The sequence below is a fragment of the Cavia porcellus genome, unplaced genomic scaffold (genome assembly GCF_034190915.1).
Source record: "Cavia porcellus strain 051 isolate PalLab524CR breed Dunkin Hartley unplaced genomic scaffold, mCavPor4.1 scaffold_18, whole genome shotgun sequence".
In the NCBI taxonomy this organism is placed as follows: Eukaryota; Metazoa; Chordata; class Mammalia; order Rodentia; family Caviidae; genus Cavia; species Cavia porcellus.
The window spans coordinates 45,037,126-45,060,413 of record NW_026947501.1 but is presented as its reverse complement, the minus strand read 5'-3'; the positions used below and the strand labels follow the sequence as shown (position 1 = coordinate 45,060,413).

Genomic DNA, 23,288 nt, shown 5'->3' with positions numbered 1-23,288 from the left:
AAAGATCTTAGTGAAGTCCCCCTCAGACAAGGGACTTTTGTCTAAAACATATAAAGAATTAAAAACTTAGACCCCAAATTTCAAAGATCCAATCCAAAAATGGGCATCTGAGATGAATATGCACTTCTCAGATGAAGAAATACAAATGGCGAATAAATACATGAAAAAATGTTCATCATCATTGGTCATTAGGGAAATGCAAATTAAAACCACACTGAGATTCCATCTCACTTCTGGAAGAATGGCCAGGATCAAGAAAACCAATATCAACAAATGCTGGAGAGGCTGTGGGGAGAAAGGAACTCTCCTACACTGTTGGTGGGAGTGTAGACCGGTACAACCTTTGTGGAGGTCAGTCTGGAAATTTCTCAAAAAGCTGGGATTGGAAGTCCCATTTGTTCCAACTATTCCACTTCTAGACATATTCCCAGAAGAACTGAAAGCATCATACCACAGTGATATATGCGCACCTATGTTTATAGCAGCACAATTTGTAATCACCAGATCTTGGAAATAACCCAAGTGTCCATCAACTGAGGAATAGATAAAAAAGTTATGGTATTTCTATACAATAGAGTACTACTCAGCTATAAAGAAGGATCATATTGAGATATTTATCAATAAATGGACACAGCTTAAAACCATACTCATAAGTGAAATAAACTGTGATGTGTGAATACCAAATAGTTTCCCTAGTGTAGGAAATGATTCAAATATATAAGTATGTGGTAATCATGATTCCCCATTATGTGGCCTTGAAGCCTTATAAAATTTTCACTTATTAATTGGAATGGCTTCATTCTAGGTTGCTTGATATTATTGCCTGTGATGAAATGAACAGCTATTTTGAAGAAAACAAGACATCATAATAGCTAGTGCTGATTTAATACCATCTTGTTTTGAAACCCCACCAAACCATGGCTCTTCTGTCTCCACTGGTTTTATCATGTTGTATCTTGTTGGATTTTATTGTATGTGATAGTATAAACAAATACATAATACAAAAATTGTTACAGGCAAAGAGATAATATAGAAACCATTGTTCGTTCTCTGTTAGCTGTTTCTAAATACCCTACAATGCTTTCATCCACTTGAATGGTTTTATACTGTCTTGATATGTTTGATGCTATAGTATACGAAGTTATATTCAAATATTTCAAGGAAAAAGACACTATGGTAAATACTATTAAGTTGGGTTATTTGGTGGTGAAGCACTAGGTTGCTGAAACTGTCATGCTTTGACTTTTATTGTTATGTTTTCTTTTATCTCAATCTCTCCCTTATTCATTAAAAAAGTTATTTAATTATTTTTTATTACTTTTTTAACTCAGGGGAAAAAAATCAAAAAAATTAGCAGGATATATTATAGTAACTTTTTTGATTTCCTGTTAACTTGATTTGAAGTCCTGTAATGCTCCCACTATCTTGTTTTGATTGATTAGACTCCGTTTTGTATGATAGTGTCAAGTTTCAGGGTATAGGCAACTACTTTGAAGGCAATGGGATTCACTATGATGCCCATTCTGGTTTGACTGTTATCCTCTTTTGAAGTCCTGTAATGTTTACAATGTTTAGGTTTTATTGGTCTTGTTCTCTACTGTTTTGTTCAACTTTATAATACCTAATGAGATAGACAATTCTTCTTAAGGAAGCAAGGAGCATTATGGTAACCATTGTTGATATCCTTGTACACTGTTTTTACATCATGTGCTGTGTCTATGCTTGGTTTTGACTGACAGCTTTGTTTTGTCATATTTGATTTTATCCTCTTCCAAAAAAAAGTAATAAGAACTATGGGAGTAATAAAACCCAAAATGTGTAAATTTTTGTCGTAATAAAGAGAGGAAAAGGAACCTGTGTTGTCAAGGTAAAATAAGTACCCGCTCAAATGGCTAATTTCTTTTGATATTTTTATTTATTCTCAATGTCTTCACATTCTCATTTTCCTCTGCTGCTGTCTCCTTTTGAGGGGAGCCTGGGAATGTCCAGGAGGAGGCACTAGAAGCTCATCCAGTTAGAGAACTGGCGGAATCATGGGGGAAAGAAAAAGGGTACGGAGTCTAGGCCACGTGGTGGGGAAGCCACTTGTTGCTGAAAGGGAAAGATGACTACCAGTGCAGCTGGGCAGGAAGGTGGGTTGTAGAGAGTGGTGTCCAGTCTGCCCCACTGCACTGGCCTGTGTGTTCCTGCCTCCCACAATTCATGGTGAAGATCACCCTCTGACCCTGGGTGATCTTAGGTGCTAGCAGAGCCTTCATGAGTAGAGTTAGTGCCTGCAGTAGTGAGTGCCCTTCCACGTGAGCACAAGGTAAGGCAGCGCCATCCACGGACCAGACACTGATTTGCTGGCATCTTGGTCTTAGAGCTGTCGGTTCCTATGGGTGAAATAAATTTCTGTAGTTTATAATCTGCCTTGTTATGATGTTTTTGTTGTGGCCACCCAGATGGACTAAGACATGCGCCAAGACTGTTTCACAGGTGTTCCTTCAGGCGACAGTGTCCTGGCACTGCATGGTTCTTCTGCAGATGGTGTGCATGTAATACCTAAATGAGCCACATGGTGGCAGAAACAGTGCTTTGAAACTGTGGCCTTGTAAGTGCGTTCTAAGAAACAGCCTTGTTTTTTAAAATCACAAAAGCAAAAATGAAAAGAACTTTAAAAAATAAATGGGATTTGTGGAGGGACAGAAATAGAACTTCCAATTGTGCATCAGCCACCTTGAGAAATAAAACTAGACAAATAATAGTTTAAATCTCCCAATACACCTTTCCAGAAATGTTCTTTCCTGTGTTTCCTCCAGAAGCAGCAGCTATCACTTCTGTGCTGTTTTTATGCTTTTGTGAGATATCTCCAGAGGTGCTTTTTTGTTTGTTTGTTTGGCAGTGCTGGTAATGAAACCCAGGGCCCTGTACATGCTAGTCAAGAGCTCTATCAGTATGCCTCACCCCAGCACATTCACATATCATTAATAATGCATGGCATTGTGTTTTTTCTTACAGATTTTCTTTTTATTTTGTCTTTTTGAGACAGGGTCTCGCTATGTAGATTAGGCTGGCCTTAGGCTCACTTTGTAGCTTAGGCTGGTCTCAAATTTGCAATGACTTGCCTGCCTCAGCCTCCTAAGTGCTGGGATTACAGAAATACACCATCACGCCCGGCTTTTATATAGTGTCCTATAGTATATTACTTTTCTAGTTGCTGAAACCAAATATTCAACACTCAAAGTTAAAGGAAGAAAGGTTTATTTCAGCTCACAGTTTGTAGAGATTTCAGTTGGTTGGCTCCAAGGCAGGCACAGCATGGCCAAGGGGCATTGCAGAAGAGAAGGAATCCATGGCAGAGCAGGCAGAAGACATTAAAGCAGCAACAGCAAGTAGTAAGCCTGTTTATCCTCTTTATCATATCTAAACTACAAGCCAGGGTGGGCTTCTGTCTTCAGTCCTGTCTATAAATCAGTTTGGCCACATCCAGAACTATGCTAATTCCAATTAGTGGAATAATTTAGTACCTCATACCCTTAACCTCAGCATCACACACCCTCCAACCAGTTCCAAAAAGCCTCACCCAGTATCACATGAAACTTTGGGGGACATCTAGATACAAGCCATAACAGGTATTATTTGTGTCACCATGTAATTTGTATTTTTCATTCACATTATTTTTATGTTGATTTATAGCTCTTTTGTTGATTGGTAGTTTTCCTGAAACTGCAGACATTTCGTTTAAGGACTGAGTTCTACTCGTCTGATTAGATTGTTAAATGAATTGTTAAATGATTGTTAAATGAATTGATTGCTTATTGAGGAATTGTATGTAGTTTGTACATTACAATATTCAAAACAAAGAAATGGTCAAAGGAAACTCCAGCTGGATGACTTTGCTTTTATTTGCATAATTCTTACATGCAGTGCTGTAATGCATAACAGAACATAAAACTACAGTACTGTACTGTAGTTACAGTCAGCAAAACTTGCAGTACTGTATTAACAAGGTGTACTGTACAATAAATGACATTGAGGCTCTATAAACAAGATGTACAGAACTATATTTTGTTTTTTTAAAGGACCATTGCAAGTTCAACTGGCAGGTCATTAGTCCAAATAGTTTTACCTGTATTGTTTTTTCACAGGCATACAGTATTGTGTTGGAGAGAACACTTTTAGAATCTCTTTTCTCATATGCAGACTTTGAGGGGGCAGCAGCAGGATGGTGATGGCCAGGCCCCTGAGCACAGTGCCCATCCCGATCCTGATCTGCTGGTCTGCTGCATAGATGCTGTACTGCTTAGTGTACAGCGTGCTGTACTCAGCACAAGGCTGCATTTCTCTGAAGTAGGTAAGGTTCTCTTCTGGCTGCAATGGGAAAAGAGGCTGATGGAGAGCAATAGGGGTTTCACTAAATATATGCAAAAGAATTTCCTGTGTAGGTGTGAGTGTAGTCTCAGTCACCTGTTTACCAAAAGTAACCCTAACCCTAAAGACAGTCTCCCCAACTACCCCTGCTATGGAAAACTCTTTCTTAGTATCATTTTATGTGGCCTGCGATCAAAACTTTCCTGCTTGTCCTCAGACTGTGCTTTTCAAAGTAGTTTGTTTGAGTTGGGGTCTAAACTGCAGTGCATGTTTCAACACTACATTTGATTGTCTTGTTGCTTCAATCTCTTTAATTCTGCAGGGGAATTTTTTTGTTTTTCTTTTGTGTAATTAACTTGCTGGAGATTTCAGCTCTGTCTTCGTATATAGTTCATTTTGAATTTTTCATGAAACTCTTCTGGAACAATTGTAGATGTGTGAGAAGTTTGTGTAGGCTTCCTGTTTATCAGTGTGTTCTGTTTTGACATCCATTCTGGAGGACGAATTGTGTTTAGCTGTGGTTGGACTATAGAACAATTTCTCATCACAAGCTGTTTTCTTTTTCTTTCTTCCTTTTTTTTTTTTTTTTTTTTTGGTACCAGGGATCGAACTCACAACCTTGCTCTTGCCAAGCAAATGCTTATGCTGCTGATCTAAATCCCCAGCCCAACAAGCTGTTTCCTTACAGGAAGTAGTACATTGTAATGGTTTAAAGCCATGGTTAAGACCAGGGATGAGGTCACATTTCAAATTAACAATCACATCAAAACTGTAGGATCTTGAACAAATTACTTACACTTTTTCCATCCATCTCACTGTCTTTGAAATGAGAATATTGGATCATTGTAAAAGAAAAAAATTAAGTTTGCTCGATGCCTGGTACACAGCACGCAGCCTGGCTCTTCAAAAAGGGTACTCTGAATCATGAGAAACTGGGTCTTTCCCAAGATTCAGTAAGGTTTAAAAGATAATACTTGCATTTCTTCTACATGCTCTGCTTCTCCACAGTGGTCTCATAAATTGTCAGGTATTTCACCTCTATCTTGGGAACTTTCATTCCATAGAATGTATTTCTCTAGTATGTTTTGGTCAGTCAGATACCGCACTGACTTGAGAAGTCACCTTTTTCTTGTAGCAGATATTGATTAATATTTTGATTAGAATATCAGTTCTTCACTAGTCTCACATAGGGACTGCTGGTCTGTTTGTATTTTAGACTCTCCTGCTTTGCTTTGCGTTAGTTAAAAGAGTGGCTGTGGACTAATTTAAATTCTCGCATGTTTGAGTGTGGGAACTGAAACACTGATCAAATTTTAGTGCCTCTCCACACACCCAGCCCCTCAATCTCTGGTCCACTTGCTTCCCATGACCCCCTTGGTTGCTCAAACAAACAAAAAAAAAATCTCTTTTCATTAGAATCTGTGCCCTTTAGAATGCCTGCAGACCCTGAGTAATCGTGTGGGCCATACTACTTCTCAGAGGAAGTGAAGCTTGGTAATGAATGGAATGTGAATGTTGGAAGTGAATGTTGGTAATCTGGAACTTGGAAGTGAATGTTGGTAATCTGGACCTGAAAAATGCTAAAGAGTCCAGGGCATCAGTGAAGTTAAAGGTTACCTGTTTGACCCTCTGACCTCCCTCCCTGGCCTGTCCTCCTGAATTTATGGGGAAACAGCTGAAGAAAAAGGCAGATCTGGATCACTCGAGACCATACTGGTCTGTGCCTCAGGTCCTCAGCACAGCCATCTGCAGTCTCACCTAGAATGTGGCAGACATCAGGTCTGGTTCCCCTGTGAGGGTGCTGAGTTCTGGTATCCTTTGTTCTGTGCGGACAGTCACAGTGCCCTCAAGCCCAAGCTCCCTGGAAGCCTCTCAGCGTGCCATGGTCAGTGTTCCAAGACTGCCAGATTTGGAGCTGGCCTGGAACAGTTCTTGGATGAGAGTGTGCTGGGCCCTGAGACAGTGCAGTCCACACAGGAACCTGTGGATCAGATAGACTGTGGAGCTACACTGCCAACATCTTGGTGCTGAGTCTGTTTCTTCTATGTGGCTGGAGTGGCAGTGATACCTGTCCCTAGGAATAAACAAAACAGTAAATGTGATATGCTCAGCAGCCGCACAGACCTCCCCTGTGGTAATGGTTCTGTCAGGTGGCAGTTTAGAAGCCAAGCTGAGCAGTAAGTAGTAGGAGGTGAACATATGTTTCCATGTTCTTTCTTTTGCCAGCTCTTGTGAGATCCCAAGTAGTTTCTGTAGGGAAGGTGAAGGCCAAGGAGGTACAGTGCTGCTAGGCTTCCCCAGCTGGCAGTAGGAAATGTGGAAAATATGCCAACAATCCTAGCACCATTGCCTTGCCTTGCCCCTCAGTCTGTCACTGCCCTGACACTCCTCAATCCAACCTCCTCTCTGTCCTCCTGGCAACCTGACAGATGTCTGATATGATGCAGTGTCCACTGGTGGCCACATTCACTCGGTGCTCACTAAGAGTATGAGAGTGAACACTTCCAAACCATGGAGAACTGGGGTGGAGAAACGGAAGCACAGTGTAGAGAGCAAGCCATCCTGCCAGGTAGCATCGAGGTGGTCTGCGCTGACCGGCTGACACCAGCACCAGTTAAAATCAATCCCTGTTACCCATTCCATGTTTGTTGGAGTAACATATTTTACATTCTGAAATAAAGATTTCTATAAATTATCTTAACTAAAATAAGTAGCCTAAACTAAGTCCCACTTCTAACTCATATGGCTTCTGTTTTGGAAATTCTACCTGCAGAATATACTTAAAGCAGGAGCCAGGCAGCTTAGGGGAGGGGCGGGGAAGAGATGTGGTCCTGTATTGGTCTCGTGACTTCTAACAATCAATGTGGGTTGTTTTCTTTCTTTGATGCCAGTAGAAAGCCTTGTTATTATAACATACTACTCTTGATGCTGTCATTGATTTGTTGATTGATTGATTGATTGATTGATTGCCTTTTTGAGATAGGGTCTCACTTTGCAGTTCAGGCTGGCCTTGAGCTTGCTTTGTAACCCAGGCTGGTCTCAACTCACAGAGATCTTCTTGCTCAGCCTCCCAAGTGCTGGGATTGTAGATATGTCTTTTTAGATCTTTATAGATGCTGTTAGAGATTTGCTCACAAGGTATATGGCTGGGAGCTGGGAGTTCCATGCGCTTGGGTTATGCCTCTTGAGTGAACCTAACTGTGTGACCTGGGCAGGCTGCTCAGCTGCGTGGCCCATCCTGTAAAATGGGAGTAATACCTACCTCACAGTGTGGTTATGGGGAATGATTAGAAATAACTAACTACCTGTAAAGCATTTAAGGTCTTTGGAGAAGGTATACAAAATAATGTCTATTCGAGTTGGTTTATTTTTTTTCTAAAAAAGCAAGAGATCAAATGACCAGGGAGGGAACCTGCAGTGCTCTCTACTCCAGCTGCTGCTGGAACCCCTCCTCCCCTTCCTCCCCAGAACTGTGTGACTTCTGATTTTCCACCTTACCTGGATTCTGTAGATGTCCCTGTTTGTGGTGCCTTCTACATCCCTTATCCCTTCTCTACCCACAGCCGTCCTGGGCTTAGTTTTCACCAAGCAGAGATCCTCTAGTGAACACTGTTTGGGGTGTACTTGTATACTGGGGCGCACATGTGTGGTACTTCCGTGTGGGATGGAGTCTTATGGCGTCTGTCTTCACACCCCACAGCACATCACGCACAGTGCTATGGCCCCTGTGTAGTGGTTTTGAGAGATGATTGAGGCAGGACTCAGTCAGAGGCCTTGGGAGACTGTTATAAAACAAGGCCTGCCCATAGTTGGCCTATCCTGCTCTTACAGATGCCCTGCTGTTTGATGCCCTCTGGATTTGTCACATACAGCAAGTTCATTTGGAGGATGAAAAATCTTTCTCTCTACTTTCCCAGGAGTTTCCCAGGAGCTTCGTGTGTGAAGTCTGTCACTGTCTTGCTTTCAGGGAGGAAGAGTAGTGCTCTGTTCCTTTATCTGAATTCTTAGGAAATCTTTTAGGAAGACTTGCTCGCTGTCTTAGATCTGCAGCTTCTGAGAACATTGATTAGTTGTCTGACAGAAGCAAGTAAGTGGCCCCAGCTGTGACTGTGAGAGGACACAGCCAGGTTGCCCTGAACTGCTGATAATAGCCCTTGTGGTCGCTTGGATGCACCATTGCTCTGGGAAGGCTGGTGGCAAGGAGAGCTCAGAAGCCTGGAGGGCTTGTAAACAGCACAGGGCCTCAGTGGCTTTACCACTCTGGACAGTCTCCTGACCACTAGTGCTGCCCTACCATACTGTCTGTCCTGTGAGTTTAAACCTGAACCCACACCCCATGGGCCTTACCACAGAAACCTGCAGACCTTGGTCTTTTCATTATAGTGCTGCTTAGAACCGTCTGCAGCGGTCTCATCTACAAATGTTTATAGTTAGGGAAGGTTCTGGGCAACTGTACAGAGCTAATGACGGGTATAATGGTGCACAACTGTAATCCTAGCACTCAAGAGGCTGAGGCAGGAGGATCATTTCCAGTTTGAAGCCAGCCTGAGCTATGTAGTAAGTTCAAGGCCAGTTGAACTATTTAGCGAGACTATGCCAGGAAAAAAAAGAAAAAAGAAAATTAACAACAAACCTCTAGAGAGCTAAAAATCTGAAAGCATCTGTATTTTTACAAATTCTGAAATCTCATGCAGTCCGTTTTTCTAACAACATGGAATAGATGTGTCTTTTAAAAGCTCATCTAGGTAATGTGGAGGGTTAAATGCAAAACCTAAAAGTTTCAAAACTGGAGATTTTATCTCAAAACATAGCATCATACAGTAATCAGTCTCTCAAATTTAAGAGAAATAACCACAAAAGACTTCTTAGCGAGCATGCATGGCTACCACACCCCAGTTTTGGACACAGTGACAAGTTGGATGTATTGCTGCCCTTAAGGGTATTCCAAGGGAAGAGCTGGGAAAAGAAAGGGTTGTCAGGAGGCTGTGTGACAGTTCTGATGGGCAGGATCCAAGTGAGGGCCTTGCTGTGCAGGAGGCCAGCAGAGGTATTCCTCATGCTGAGCTCCAGAGGGCAGGGTGAGGGTGGATAGAAGCTCGTCTCACGCTGCGTGTGCTGGGTGGAAGTGGCAGTAAGTGAGTGAGTGAGGTCTGTCTCAGAATGGCCTACTGGGCACCTAGGGTATAGGGGTAGAGGGCCAGGCTGGACACCTGCTGCCCACCGTTTTATCTGTTAAATTGATCCATTGCACTGTAGAGGCGTCTACATTCTAAAAGATCACTTCAACTAGATTAGAATAAAGTGAAGTGGAGATTGGTGGCAGAAGATAAGAGGCTATGAAAATTGGGGGACAGGAGAGGGGTTTCCTAAAAGCATCCCACCCACTAAGCAGCTCTGAGTGAATATGGATCACAGGGACAGCAAGATTGAAAAGACCTGCACTGTGGGGCTGAGGGGAAGCTTCCCCCATTACCCTAGAACCATGGTAAAATGAAAAGCTTGTATGCATTTCCTGGGAGAATCCTTCACCTGTGTGTCAGATTCACAGAAGCCCATGGATTAGAAGATAGAAAACTGCTGTATGGGAAAAGCCCAACCTTGCGAGGTACTCCAGTGCACTTTGCATTCAGTCACTGTAAATTAAGAGCTTGAAGAGTTAGGACCAGCTTTGCTGATCACATTACACTGGAATAGGTGCCATGAATACAGGGAGTTAGGTACAGATGCAGCGGGAGCAGGGCAGCTTGGACAGGAGGACAGAACTGGTGGAGATTGCAGTGAGGCTTGCAGACAGCTGCCCTTGGAAGGGGAGGTAGGCTAGAAGAGAGTTAGGATTGGGGCTCCAGGTGGGTGGGAGTGTGGGGTGTTGGGAGGCCATCAGAGGTGACTCCCTGCCAGGGGTGTAGTGCACTGAGTGAGACCATGTGAGAGCTGACTGAATGGAGGCTGGAGTGGCTTTCGGATGCTTTCAGAGTGGGAAGAGGAAAAATCTCTGCTTAGAGTTTGGGACATAAGCACTTACTGCGGCTGCCTATGCTCCCACAGTGGTCTGAGACCTGAAACTGGCTAAGTAGGTGCACCCTGAGAGTGATGTAAACGTCAGTGTCCTGAGATTCCTGTTTGTCAGTCCAGCCATTTGAAAAGTCAGAGAACAAGAGCTGTTGTAGCTGGTTCCTAGCAGGACCTGGGCCTTGTGCTTTGTTCCTCTCACATCTTCTGAGCCCTGAACTCACAACAGGATCTTCCCGCACAGCTCAGTGTTTCCTGTCTGAGTGGCCATCAGTAGTCACCACCAGGTCCTGCTTCCTATTGACAGACCGGTTTATGGGTTTTAAGTTCTGTTATAACTAAGGCTGGTCACAGCATTTTTCTATAGGAAGAGAGCTCCTCTCTCATCTTCTCTTTTGTGCTGAGGACTGAACCCCCAGGTCTGGCATGTGCTAGGCAAGCGCTCCACAACTGAATTGTACTAGTAAATGTTGAAGTTTCTATGTTTGCAGAAGTATAAAGTTTATGTGTTTCATTCATCAAGCAACTATTCTAATAGCTAGAGGAAAAAAATCATATATGGTTTCTCATTTTATTCCACCTGTCTTGACATAAGGACTTAGACCAGAAGTCCAAATGTTTTATGTTTCTCTTACTGTAAACTTTAAACTTTCCTGTACTTTAGGCCATAGGACCTTAGGGCTTTTATAAAAGACATGTAAATCAATAAATATGTCATTATTTCCACTTATTTTACATAGGCAGGATTTTCCAAGTTTAAAAGGTATAAAGTGGTTTAATGGAAAAGCTACCTGCTTCTGTTGCCCCTCGGAGTAGCCAGTATGACCAGCTTTCTATGTATCCTTTCAGAGTTGTCACCTTTCTAGGCATGTTTCATGGCTAGTCTAATATAGTAACAAACTGAGTTACATTTTCTTGTGTCTTTCAACTGCTGTGTCTTAAAGGCAGTTATAATAGATCATTTCCTTCCAATGTGGTTTTGGGGCCTGAGCGACCTCCAGCCCCAGGGCCAGCTGGTGCCTGTGGCAGGGAAGTGAGCAACTCCCTTGCCTTGGAGCTGTGTGAGAACAGGTGATTGTTGTGTTAATAACACAATTACTTTTAGAAAGGGGACTACATTAACCTTTCAACCCTTGATGTAAAAAACCTGTCAGACTCTGCTGATAAAGGGGTTCTAGAAGGAAAAAGAACTGGTACAAATACACCAAACACGTACCATGAAGTCAAGCCATAGACTAAGGACCTGCCAGCAGGCTGTCCATGTTTCTGATAAGAGAGCAGGATGATGAGGATCAGCCCAGTGGACGGAGCTCTACCTGCTGCTGCACGGGCGTCCCTGGGAACTGGTGACCCAGGACTTGCATGTGAAATCTGGCCTTCACCACCTGCCCCACCACCTTCCTTCCTGGTATCTGTTCTGAGGTGGACCCAGTGAGTAGGCTGAGGTGCGGCTGAGTGCCTGTGCCAGTGAGTGTGTTCAGAACAAGCAGCTAGATTCAGAAAATCAAGTGAGAGTTGACAAAAGAAACCATCTTCCTTTCAGCGATGAGCTTTTGAGTAATATTTAATGGGAAGGGGGTGGACCAGCCATTTCCTTCCCTTGTAGAGAGGATTCAGAGTGGAGTGGGAAGAGGAAGGAATTAGACTACTTCCCTTTAGAATTCTGCTTTTTTTTTTTTTTTTTTTTTTTTTTTTTTTTGGGTAAGGAAAATGTCCCAAAGAGCTCGTGATGACCAGGCACTTCTTTAAACTGACAGCTGCCTGTGACACGTTAATGGATTTCCTGGCGGCAAATAAAACAGGGCAGGACCCTTTCTCAGCCATCATCTTACCGGAGCTTCTTAGCCGGATTTCAATTCAGAATGGTCCTGGAGAGATTTGCAGAGACCTTGGCATGTTGTGTGTGAGCAGTTTTGGCAGCACCCGCCTCTCTCCCCCTCCTCAAGGTGGGAGGCATTTAGATAAGGCCAGGCGGTTTGGAGGAGGGTGTGGACAAGCAGAAACCGGAAGCTGGGCTCTGGGCCCTGCTGCCTGCCAGGAGGTTTCAGAGTCAGGTGTGCTGAGGGCTGAGGCGCAGCCAGGGTGGGGAGCCCAGTGCTCTAGCTAGCGTCCCAGAAGTACTGGAGAGAGCATGACGGCCCTGCAGCTTAAAGAGCTCTCAAACTCCAGGCTGTACCGCAGGAGGCGTGATAGACCGGACAGTGTGAGGCTGCCTTGGGCAGGGCTCAGGTGAGTGCAGGGCCAGCGGGCGAGGTCGGGACCTCCCAGAGGGGAAGGGCTTCTGGTCTTTGCCTGTGGAACCCACTGGAGCGCTTTCTTTTCGTCTTTCCTCCCAGCCCTGAAAGTAGTATTGTTGGTTCCCCAAACCTGAGTTGCTGTGGCTTAACATTGTGTCACCAGAGTCATTTTGAACTGGGAGTAATTGGTTTTCCCATGACTTAAAGAGGTTTGTTTTGGCTTCTTTAGAGGTTGTTTCTATGGAGGAGTTGGAGGCAGTTTGTGGTGTCGAGTGGGGGCTGGGGGCTTCCTGAATCCTTTGTCAGTGAAATGCATAACAAAAGAACACAGTGGGACTGTTGAAAGTAACCTAGGGAAGGACTTCCCAAACCTGGAGACCTTATTAACAAAAAGGTTAGGGGTCTGGCTTTCAAAGTTCATTCATCCCAAACCAGCACAATAGTTTTCAATTGTAACTACTGGAAATTTCTCCCAGATTGGAGGTTCTGAAAAGCCACTGCATTGGTTCGCCTGCGTGTTAAAACTTGGTGTTACTGTGCAGAAGGGTTGGATTTCTCTTTCTGAGATGAGTGTTCCTGTTCCAGTGTGATCACTTTGGCTGCATGCAGCAGTCTCTGGTTTGGACTCAGTGGGATCCCTGGCTAAGGTGATGGGAGGGCAGGCTGAGACCTTGTATGCTGTTGCTCTTCCCAGAAGTTCATTTTCAAAACTTCACTGTTGAAGCCTGACAGGAAAAAGTAAAAAACTTTTTGTTATTTTTTTATTTGGCTTCTGGTTTTTGGTTTTTTGAGTAGGGTTTCACTATGCAGTTCAGGCTGTGCTTGAACACACTATGTAGTCCAGGTTAGCCCTGAACCTGAAGTGGCCCTCCAGCCTCAGTAGTGAGGCAGTGACCTTCCTGCCTCAGCCTTCCAAGTCCTAGGATTACAAGCAAATGCTGCCATGCCTGGCTGTACCAAGCTTTTAAAGATTTTGCCAAATTTGTTAGGGAGAGGAACGTTTAAAAATTAGTGTTAAAAATTTAGTGTTTAAAAATTTAGTACCTTTAGTGGTACTAAAGGTCTGTTACTAATGCTGACATTATTAGCATTTATTGGCTACTAGGTAAAGTGTCTCTTAGCTATATTTAATGTGTTAACTTTGTATTCATTGGATGAAAGAGTTATAATTGTTATAAATTTACTTGTATACACATCCCCACCCCCACCCTATGCTGGGAACTCTGAGGCCTCACACATGCTAGACAAGGGCTGTGCCACTGAGCCACACGTTAAGACCTAAAAAAGTTGTCATAAGCTGTGACTGACTGCAGAGTTGGTGGATATACCAAGCTCTGTTGTTGGTACGTGGGCCTCTGAAATTGGCATTTATCTGTAGACTGCAGTCTTCGTGAGACCCAGAGTGAAGTTACCAAAAACAGTTTTAAATTTGGAGTTTTAAGAACTTATTTTTTAATTAAAATCTATAAAACTACATTTTAAACTGACTTTATATAGTTATGATGCACTTTAAAATGACTAGATTTTTTGTTTGTTTTTTTGGCCTTGAATGAAAAGAGGAGTGATTACTCAGTGTTTCTGTTCTGGGGGGTCAGAGAAGCATTTCCCTGTGTTGTGATGACGCAGCTCCCTAGTACTCTGCTTGACTACACTTCCTTCCCTTCTGCCCCCAGTGCAGAGAGCATGGCAGCCTCTTTACTTGGGCAGTCAACTGAGCTAGAAAAGGGAGATGATTCTTGTTTCCCCTTGAAGTTTTTAATCAGTGTAAGAAGGTAGAACTTTCTCCCCTGGTTATTACAAATGATGTTTTAGTATTAAGTCACATTTCTTAGCCAAGATCAATTTGGCAGAGTGAGGATTTTGAAGTTACATTCAGGTTTCAGTGTCATTCAGTTAGGCAAGTTAATCTTTTTGAGCCTGGTTTGTTCATCTTTAAGGATAAAAATAACTACCATTATTGAGCATAATTGACCATCTCAAGGGCTTAACCACTAGCTCGGTGAGGCAGGTGGTGTTGGCATCCTGTAAACAGTGCCTAGGATTAATATTGCCCCTGGATTAATACAGCACCCAGCTAATTGTTACCAAGTCCCTACCATGTGTGAAATAAGGTGACGGCAATGAAAAGGCACAGTGGAGCACCTAGGTGCTGGCACTTAAGTTAGTTGATGTTCTCTGTGTGAGCAGTATATGACTCTGAACATGAAGCCATCAGACATTTTTCATGCTGTCTTGAGTGTTGCACAAGTTCCACTCCTTTCCACCTCCTTCCTACCCACAAGTCCATTTTCTTGGCACGTTTGTGAACTCAACGCAAAAACTATCAGAGAAGAGATGAGAAGGGGCTGCACCCATTGCCAGAGAATATTTTCCTGATGTTTAGATGAAAGCTGTGCCCCAGAAGATAAACTGCATGTGTTTAAAGGACCCTGTTACACAAAAGAATGATTTCAAGTTCTGACCTTGAACTTGAAATCATTCAAAGCAGAAGTTTGCAAAAGGCAACATGACAGACATTGGGCTTTATATAGATAAATAGATAGATAGGGGTTTGTTTGCTTTTTTTTTTTTTTTGTCTTTTTGAGACAGGGTTTCACTATGCCCTTCAGGCTGGCCTTGAACTGACTTTATAGGCGGTGCTGGCCTTGAATTCCCAGCAATCCTCCTGCCTCAGTCTCCCAAGCGCTGGGATTTCAGGCGTGTACCACCACACTCAGTTTGACGTTGGGTTTTAGAAATGCTTGTTTTTAAAGTACTGAATGTGACCTCACAGTTACTTTACTTGACCCTGTAATGGAGCCATTTCTTGCCCTGTATCTGAGGGTTGAAGTTGGAGCTCTCTAGTGGGCTCAGAAGTCATGCTAAGCCTTTTCTTCTATAGGGCATTGGTGTCAAAATAATTCCTACTGTGTACCTGTCACACACACTTACTCCTTAGTTGTTCATTTCCTCTCTTTTTTAAAAATTTGAATGATGAACATCCTTGAATAATGTAATTTGTTTCTTTAAAATTTTTCACCCTCAAATACAAGGGATCAGGAGACAACTGAAAGTGGCAAAATTCAAGACTTTGCTAGCTGGATCTGAAATTTATTACATTTAATAAATGTAAGGGTGGTGAACATGACCATCAAGCCAAATATGGTTCACGAGTTTCAGTCATATCTTACATTTTCAAATAGTAGGAAGAATATTTCTCAACCTTACATGAAGTTCAGATGTCAGTATCCATAAAGTCTTGCTGGAACACTGCTGTGCTCATTTCTGTGTGTTGTCTGTGGTTGCTGATTTGAACTGTAACACGCTGGTGTGGGCCATGGAAACCGAAAGTGTGTCCTATCTTGGCTGACCTGCACTGTGTGAGGGAGACATGGAGCCCTGGCATCTGTTCCTGATACTTCTGTGGTTAGCACTGCCCATCTCCAGTAAGGTTTTTCACGCCCAGGTGAAACCAAAGCTGGGAACCAAACCATGTCATATAAAGTGTATGTCCCTAATAAGGCAGGGACTTGGTGACATAGTGAAGTCAACAGAAGGCAGCCATGAGCATGTCACTAACTTCATGCTCTCTTTTCTGCAGCCCCAACCTCTAGGTGCCCTTCTGCTTTCTAGACCCGTCTGGATAACGGAAATGGAAGTACAAAGAAAAAAGAGCTTTCTGGTTATTGAGTAAATGTTCTAGGTCTTGTCTTTCTAGATGCAGCATATAAAGTCATTTTCAAATGGCTAGAAAAGTCCTCACCTTGGTTTGAGTGAAAACTCAGATCCTACCCACTGAATAATACAAGAACATATACTGAGCCCTTTGTATGAAAGGTGTGTGTGTGTGTGTGTGTGTGTGTGCGCGTGCGTGCGTGTGTGTGTGTGTGTGAGAGAGAGAGAGAGAGATTGATTTTCTGTAATCTTGATGATCCTGTATGGAGGAAGAAGAGCTAATATGTATAAGGTCATCATCATTCTGTAGCCTGTTCCTGTCCTTGGCACCAGTAACTCAGCACAGAGTTCAGGTGAGGTTAGGATGAGTCAACCTGCAATGGGAGTTAAATTTCATACCTGGTTTGCAGTATGATGGCTGATAGCTTTTTGGCCTTTTAGATGAAAAAAATATATTTATATTTCAGTTTAAGAAATACCATCTAAGCCAGGCATGGTGGGGTAGGCCTGTAATCCTAGCATGCCAGGAGTTGGGGCAGGAGGATTGCTGCATGTTTAGGGGCCAGCCTGAATTATAGAACAAGACCTTGTCTTTAAAACAAAAGAAAAAGGGGGCTGGGGATTTAGCTCAGCGGCATAAGCACCTGCCTTCCAAGCATACAGTCGTGAGTTCAATCCCTGGTACCAATAAAAAGGAAAAAGACAAAAACAAAACAAAAAAAACAAAAAAAACAGGCATGGTAGTGTCCATGCCTGTAATCCCAGCACTTAAGAGGCTGAGGCAGGAGGATTGCTGTGACTTTGAGGCCAGCCTGGGCTACAAGGTGAATTCAGAGCCAGCCTGAACTGCAGAAAGACAAAAACAACAACAGCAACAATAAACAAAAAGAAAAGGGGCCAGGAATATAGCTCAGCAACATAAGTACCTGCCTGGCAAGCATAGGGTCCTAAGTTCAGTTCCTGGTACTGAAAAAAGCAAAAAGTGAGGTATCTATTAGATAATTGAGGGAATAAAATTGCACTTTGCCATTATTATGTTTTCACTACTTAATGGTTTAGTGAGGACACATTTTCTATTTTTAATGGCACATCACACAATTCATAAAAAATAGCCAGGTGTGGTAGCACACACTTGTAATCCCAGCACTCAGGCAGGTGAGGCAGGAGGATTGCTGCGAGTTCAAAGCCAGCCTGAACTGCATTGTAAAACCCTGTCAAAAAAGACAAAAAAAAATTCATAAGAAATTTTTAAAAGTAGTGCTTTGTCTTACATTTTTTAGTGCAGTCCACAGGCATTCCTCTTGTAAGATTAAGGGCTCTGTAGATGCCTTCTTGCCCTTTCTTGCCGCTCCTGTGACAGGGATTCTCCCAGGCTAGAGCCTGAGTGACCTGCTGTGTGTCACATGCCTGCGCAGGACCATTACTCAGTCTTTACTTTTCTCATCCAGTGAGTAGATGAATGTGAAGCCGAGATGGCTCAGAGGTGCCTCTAGAATTCCAGATTAAAACTCTGCTTCTGCTCACCTAGTGTGAACTCTTATGTCCTGAAAGCTAAGAGAGGAATCCATATATCAGAGTGCAAGTTACCAAGTGATTGTGGTCGCTTATTCTTCAAAAGGAAAATGATACTCTATCATCTAACATTTCTGTATGATAGAGAATGTGTGCCAAGACTGAAAAGAGCACTGTTATGCTTAAAAGTTAGGTCTGTTAAAGAATAGTGAAAAGTATAGACATAAAATCATTAGTTGATTTTTTTTTTTTTTTTAAGGCCATTTCGGCCTTCCATGCCTAATCTCTTGCTGTCCTGGGATGTGGTGATATGGCCCTCTCGATTCTACATAGTAACCCTTGGGCAGAACTGAGAAGTGCAGGTCAGTGATCTAGCTGATGAGATGTGTCTTAGTCTTTGGAGCAGAATGTGAACAGTCACCATGGTATAGCACCACCCATGTGGGCTTCAGATTAAGGTTCCTTACAAGGACATTGTGAATATACTTGATCATATCTCAAAAGTTAAAAATTTACCATTGAACATAAGAGCAAAGATTAACCACCTCAGCCTGCCTGTGGGTAAAACATTTGAAACAAGATAAATTTTTCTTCCCTCCTCTTCATAGATATTTGCCAGAGGATGTGTGTGGAATTGAAAACAAAATGTCATAATTAGTATGTAACTTACTACAAGAACAGTCAGGTTTCTTGTTTGGTTGATTGGCTTTTGTTTTTGCAGTACTGAGGGTTGACCTCATGACCTTTGCGCTGAGCTACCCAGACTTTCTTTATTTTTATTGTTTGAGCCAGGGTCTTGCTGAATTGCCCAAGCTGGGCTTGCACTTTTGATCCCCTGCTTAGCATCATATGAAATGTCCACAGCCTGCTGGGATTACAGGTGTGCACTCCCAACACCCAGCTGCACATCAGATTTGTTACTTTGGGCCCACCCTGGAATGAGATGGGAAGCTGCAGTTCAGTGTTTCATGTAATATACTTGTCTTGACAGTTTTTGCTGCCAGTGATAGTTTTTAGTTCAAATGTGTAGAATCTGTTGGGACACAACTGAAATTTTACAGTGTTCTGAAAATTGTAATGTTTCTAAATTCTAGAAGAGTCTTGTTTTGTGGAAAGAATGATGGCAGTTTATCTTTGGAGAATCAAAGATAACTGATGCTACAGGTATTTTAAAAATTTTATATGAGTATACCAGTTTAAAAGCTCAAAACTGTGGATTTTGAAATCATTCTTTGCAATTAGACAGATATGTGTAAAATGGGTTGAGTAGAAATGTAGCTGTTCAACCCAAATCATATCCTGGGCTACTCTTAGGGCCGTACCTATTTAAAGGAGACATTACTCTAAAATACGTTTGTCTGGGTGTTTTTTGTTCAGTCTGCATAAGGTTCTCTTTTATCCCAGGAATTTAGAGAAATGACGTTGATTAGCAAGTTTTTTTTTTTTTTTTTTATCTACTAACAGTGCAGTTTCGGTTTGAAGGTTAAAATGGACACAGATAAATAATTTAAATATGTTGTCAGAGGAATGATCAGGATGATGCAGGAGCAGAATTATTAGTTACCTGTTACTACACAACACATTTCCTCAAAGCTTAGCATCCACAGAAGTTAATAATACCTTGATAAAGGGCCAATATAAATATTTCATATGTTTTTTTTGTTTTGTTTTGTTTTTTTTTTTTTTTTTTTTTTGTCTTTTTCTTTTTTTATCGGTACCGGGGATCAAACTCGCGACTGCCTGCTTGCAAGGCAGACACTTAAGCCGCTGAGCTAAATCCCCAGCCCCTAAATATTTCATATGTTATTTGAGACAGTTCAGGCTGGCCTTGAACTTCCTCAAGCCTCCTGAGTGCTGGGATTAGTCTATGTTACCACTACAGCTCTACTGTTAGAATAACTGTAGAAGGAGTGAGCAACTCTCCAGTGCATGCAGCCATGTGTGTGGTAATAAAACTTGATTTGCAGAAATAGTTCGTGACCCACAGTTGGCCTGCCAGGGCTGATTTTCTAGCTGCAAGCCTAAAACAACAAATATGTATCATCCCAATGTCTGTACTAGCATTAGGAGTCCAGGCACAGCTGAGCCAGGGTGCCTTGGGTTCAGGGTGTCCTCCAGATTGTGTTGCCCTTAGTGACTAGAGAGGGAACAGGGTGGGCCAAGATCCCAGGCATATGACCTCTCATTACTTTGCCCAGCTGTCTGCACCACAAGCAGTAAGTTCTGCCACTCTCAGTAATATATGTGGCTAGGAGTGTTGGAGCAGAGGCCACTAGGGGTCTTTATGGCTTACCACTGCCCAGGTGGACATGTAACTGAGCTTGGCCCAGGGCCCCCAAAGAAATAAAGCCAGGTTACTTCAGGCCACCGAGGCTGCATCCAGAATGAGGACGTCACTGAGGGCTGTCACTCTCTGCTCTTGAAGTTCTTCCTCTGAGTCTCTGTACTCAGAGCCTGTTTTTCTGTCTCTGAATCATATCCTGTTGTCTGCCTGTGTCATAGGTCCACTTGCACCACATCTGCCCTAGGTGCTGCTCCCACCACCTCCTAATTTCACCTTCCACTTTTTCCTTTACCAATAGGCTTTGCGGCGGTTTTGAATAAAAACAGGGGTCCAGGCGGGACACTGACACACATGCAGACCTATGAGCCTCCTCCTTTAACTCGCTCAGTCCCCAAAAGAAGGGCCAACGCTGGCAGTTCCGGCCCTGTACTCATTCTGCACCTCCACCTTGCCCAGCACCCACGCTGTGTGGATCTCTGGACTGTCCAGCTGTCATCGCCTCTCAGCCCCCAGTGAGAGGTGTCCACAGGCAGGCTGTGCAGTGATGACTCATACGGGTTGTCGTGGGCCTTTCCCCCCATTTCCCTTCACAGGGACTTGGTGCCATATACTCAGTGAAAGGCCATAAGTAAATGGAAACTTTGATGGCTTGGTATCGTCAGCCTTACAGTCTCCATCTTGCCTTATGACAGCACATCTTGCTGGGGCCTATGGCCTTGTGTCACTGTTCAATGTTCAGCTGTTTTCTTGGAATACTGCCTTGCCCTTGCCTTTGTATCTCTGAACTGCCACTCTTGCTTTGGTCCCAGTCTGCCAGCTCTGACTGTGTTTACTGCCTACATTCCTCAGGACCTGAGGTGCTGCTGCTGGGATGGGCTGAAGTCTGCGTGATGGTGGAGAGCCCAGGGCCAGCACTGTACAATTGAGAGCAGGAAGAAGGGGGGAAGGGGAGGGTGCCAGGGTGTGAGGAAGGGCTCCCAACCCGGGTCTCACCATGACACAGGTTTTCCCTGTACTTCTCCCTGAAAACTGACAGTAATAATTTGTTCTTCAACATTTCTCCTCCCTTCATTTCCACTGTGCTGCCTTTTGTTAGTTTTCTGACAACTTACTGCCTCTTTTTCACTTTTTCTTTTGTCTTTCTTCAGTGTTCCCCAAGTTTCAATAGGCATGGATCCACAGCTATAAAGGTGGCAGTCCAGCCCATGACTTGCACAGGTTAAACCAACAGATGTTTCATTAGTATTCATGAATGGAAGAAAAGCAGTGTGTTGCATTATTTATTGAGCAGACAAATCAGAATAGAGTATCTGGGCCAGGGATTTAGCTTAGCGGCGTAAGTGCCTGCCTTGCAAGTGCGCAGTCCTAAGTTCGATTCATGAAACAAAAACAAAAAGGAATAGAGTGTCTGAAATCTTCTAAACTAACTTAAAACCATAGAAATGTAACAGACTGTAGTATAAATGGAGAGGTTAAAAACAAAGTTGTGGGCTGCATGTGGTGGCCCATACCTATAATCCCAGGACCCAGGAGGCTGAGGCAGGAGGATGGCTATTTCAATGAATGGCATAGCAAGACCCTGTCTCCAAACACCAAGATTGTGTAGGGCTGGGCTGCAGCTCAGTGATAAAGCACATGCTTCATGTGTACATGGCCCCGGAACAAGACGGCTGCCTCTTTCTAGCCACCCACACACACCTAGGCAGCACCCCACTATCTAGTAGAAGAAGGGTAGAATATACTTTGATGTTTGTCTTTGTTTTCCAATTTGAAGAGAAATTTTAGTCCATTTGTTTTTAAGGATAAATATGACAGTAAATAGTTTTGTACCAATTAAAAAAGAATCCAGAATACTAGTCTGCTCTTACTTGCCTAGAGTGGTATCTATGGGTTTGAGCCCCTGTGCGGACTGCATGCAGCTCAGCAGGAACTGCCTGCTGTCACCTGTGTGCGTGTCACTGTTGAAAAGGAGACAGTGTCACCTTGGAACAAAATGATGTTTTATTGCCAGAACTCTAGTTGCTTGGAGGTGATGGGAAAGAAGAAATGGCAGTGTTACAGGGGGAAAATGAAGGAGAAACAGACCCCGGCTTGTGTGCGGGTCCTGCTTTGTCCTGCATTAGTCATGCTGGAGTGGGGAGGAGGCCTTGCAGGGTTTTCAAAAGAGCTTCTCTTGAATGAAGGAGTCTAAGACTCATTGACTCAACAAAAACTCTTTTAACTTTCACTCCTAATAGAAATAGCCTAATACTGATCATTTTAAAAAAAAAAAACTCAACATATTGTTTTTCAGTTCTAGGAATCAGATCCAGAGCCTGGCACATGCGAGGTACCAGTCAACATTTTTTAGACCTTCTGATTTTTTTTTTTTTTTTTTTTTGTCTTTTTCCTTTTTATCGGTACCGGGGATCTAACTCACAACTGCCTGCTTGCAAGGCAGGCAGGCGCTTATGCCGCTGAGCTAAATCCCCAGCCCCAACCTTCTGATTATTACACACACACACAAAAAGGCAAATATCAGGTGTCTAGCAAACTTTCCACTTGACAATTTCAAGTTTAGTACATGTGTTATAAAGAAAGCACCCACTGGAGAATTTCAGAAAAGAAGTATTACTGTGTTTTTTGGTTTTTTTTTTTTTTTTTTTTTGCAGTTTCATTTTCTAATGATTTGTATGAGCTCATCTAGCAAATTAGGAAGGGGCTGTGAAATTGGGGCTTTCTGAACCCCAGTTGCCTCGAAGTGTAAATGAGAGGCAGGTCCAGTCAGAAGCTTTTGAAAAGAGATGTTCTCTCTGGGGACTGTGGTGTAAGAAACAAAACCAATGGTGTTTTATGGAAGTGATATGAGAAGGGAGGTGCTTTGTGTCAGTCCCCTTCCCCTGTCCTGTGAAGAGGTCCCTTTGGAGACCAGTAGAAGAGAGCCAGCCCCCAGGAAGAGCCTGTGATGTTTGTGTTGCTGTTCAGAATTGTTGATTCTGTCATCTATCACTGTAGGAAAGAGGGTTAGGGTAGGGAAGGGATTAGCTTTAGTGTTCAGGGAGCTACTGGTGTAACTCAGTGGTAGGATGTGTGTTCTGTATTCACATAACCCTGGATTTCATCCCCAGCACTAAAAAGAAAAAAGAAAAATATTGAAGGATAACACCAAGTGACTGATTTAATAACTGATGAGACATGTTCAGTAGGATCCATTACACTAGTTTAATAAGGTTGAATTCTTCAATGTGGGTCCAATGTAA

At 43.0% G+C, this 23,288-nt stretch overlaps 1 protein-coding gene across 5 annotated transcripts in view; it reads left to right on the top strand.

Annotated features, from left to right (window-relative positions):
- Positions 1-23,288, top strand: part of Lims1 (LIM zinc finger domain containing 1) — a 102,640-nt gene that overhangs the window by 44,762 nt on the left and 34,590 nt on the right. Inside the window, exon 1 of one of the 5 annotated variants that reach the window (XM_013154400.3) lies at positions 12,106-12,591. The exons of 3 other annotated variants lie outside the window; for them this stretch is intronic. In XM_013154400.3, coding sequence (XP_013009854.1) covers positions 12,494-12,591 — 98 coding nt within the window. In that variant the 5' untranslated portion in view covers positions 12,106-12,493. Of the gene's footprint in view, positions 1-12,105; positions 12,592-23,288 lie in introns of those variants that run through there. One more of the 5 variants, XM_003471613.5, reaches the window with a different exon arrangement.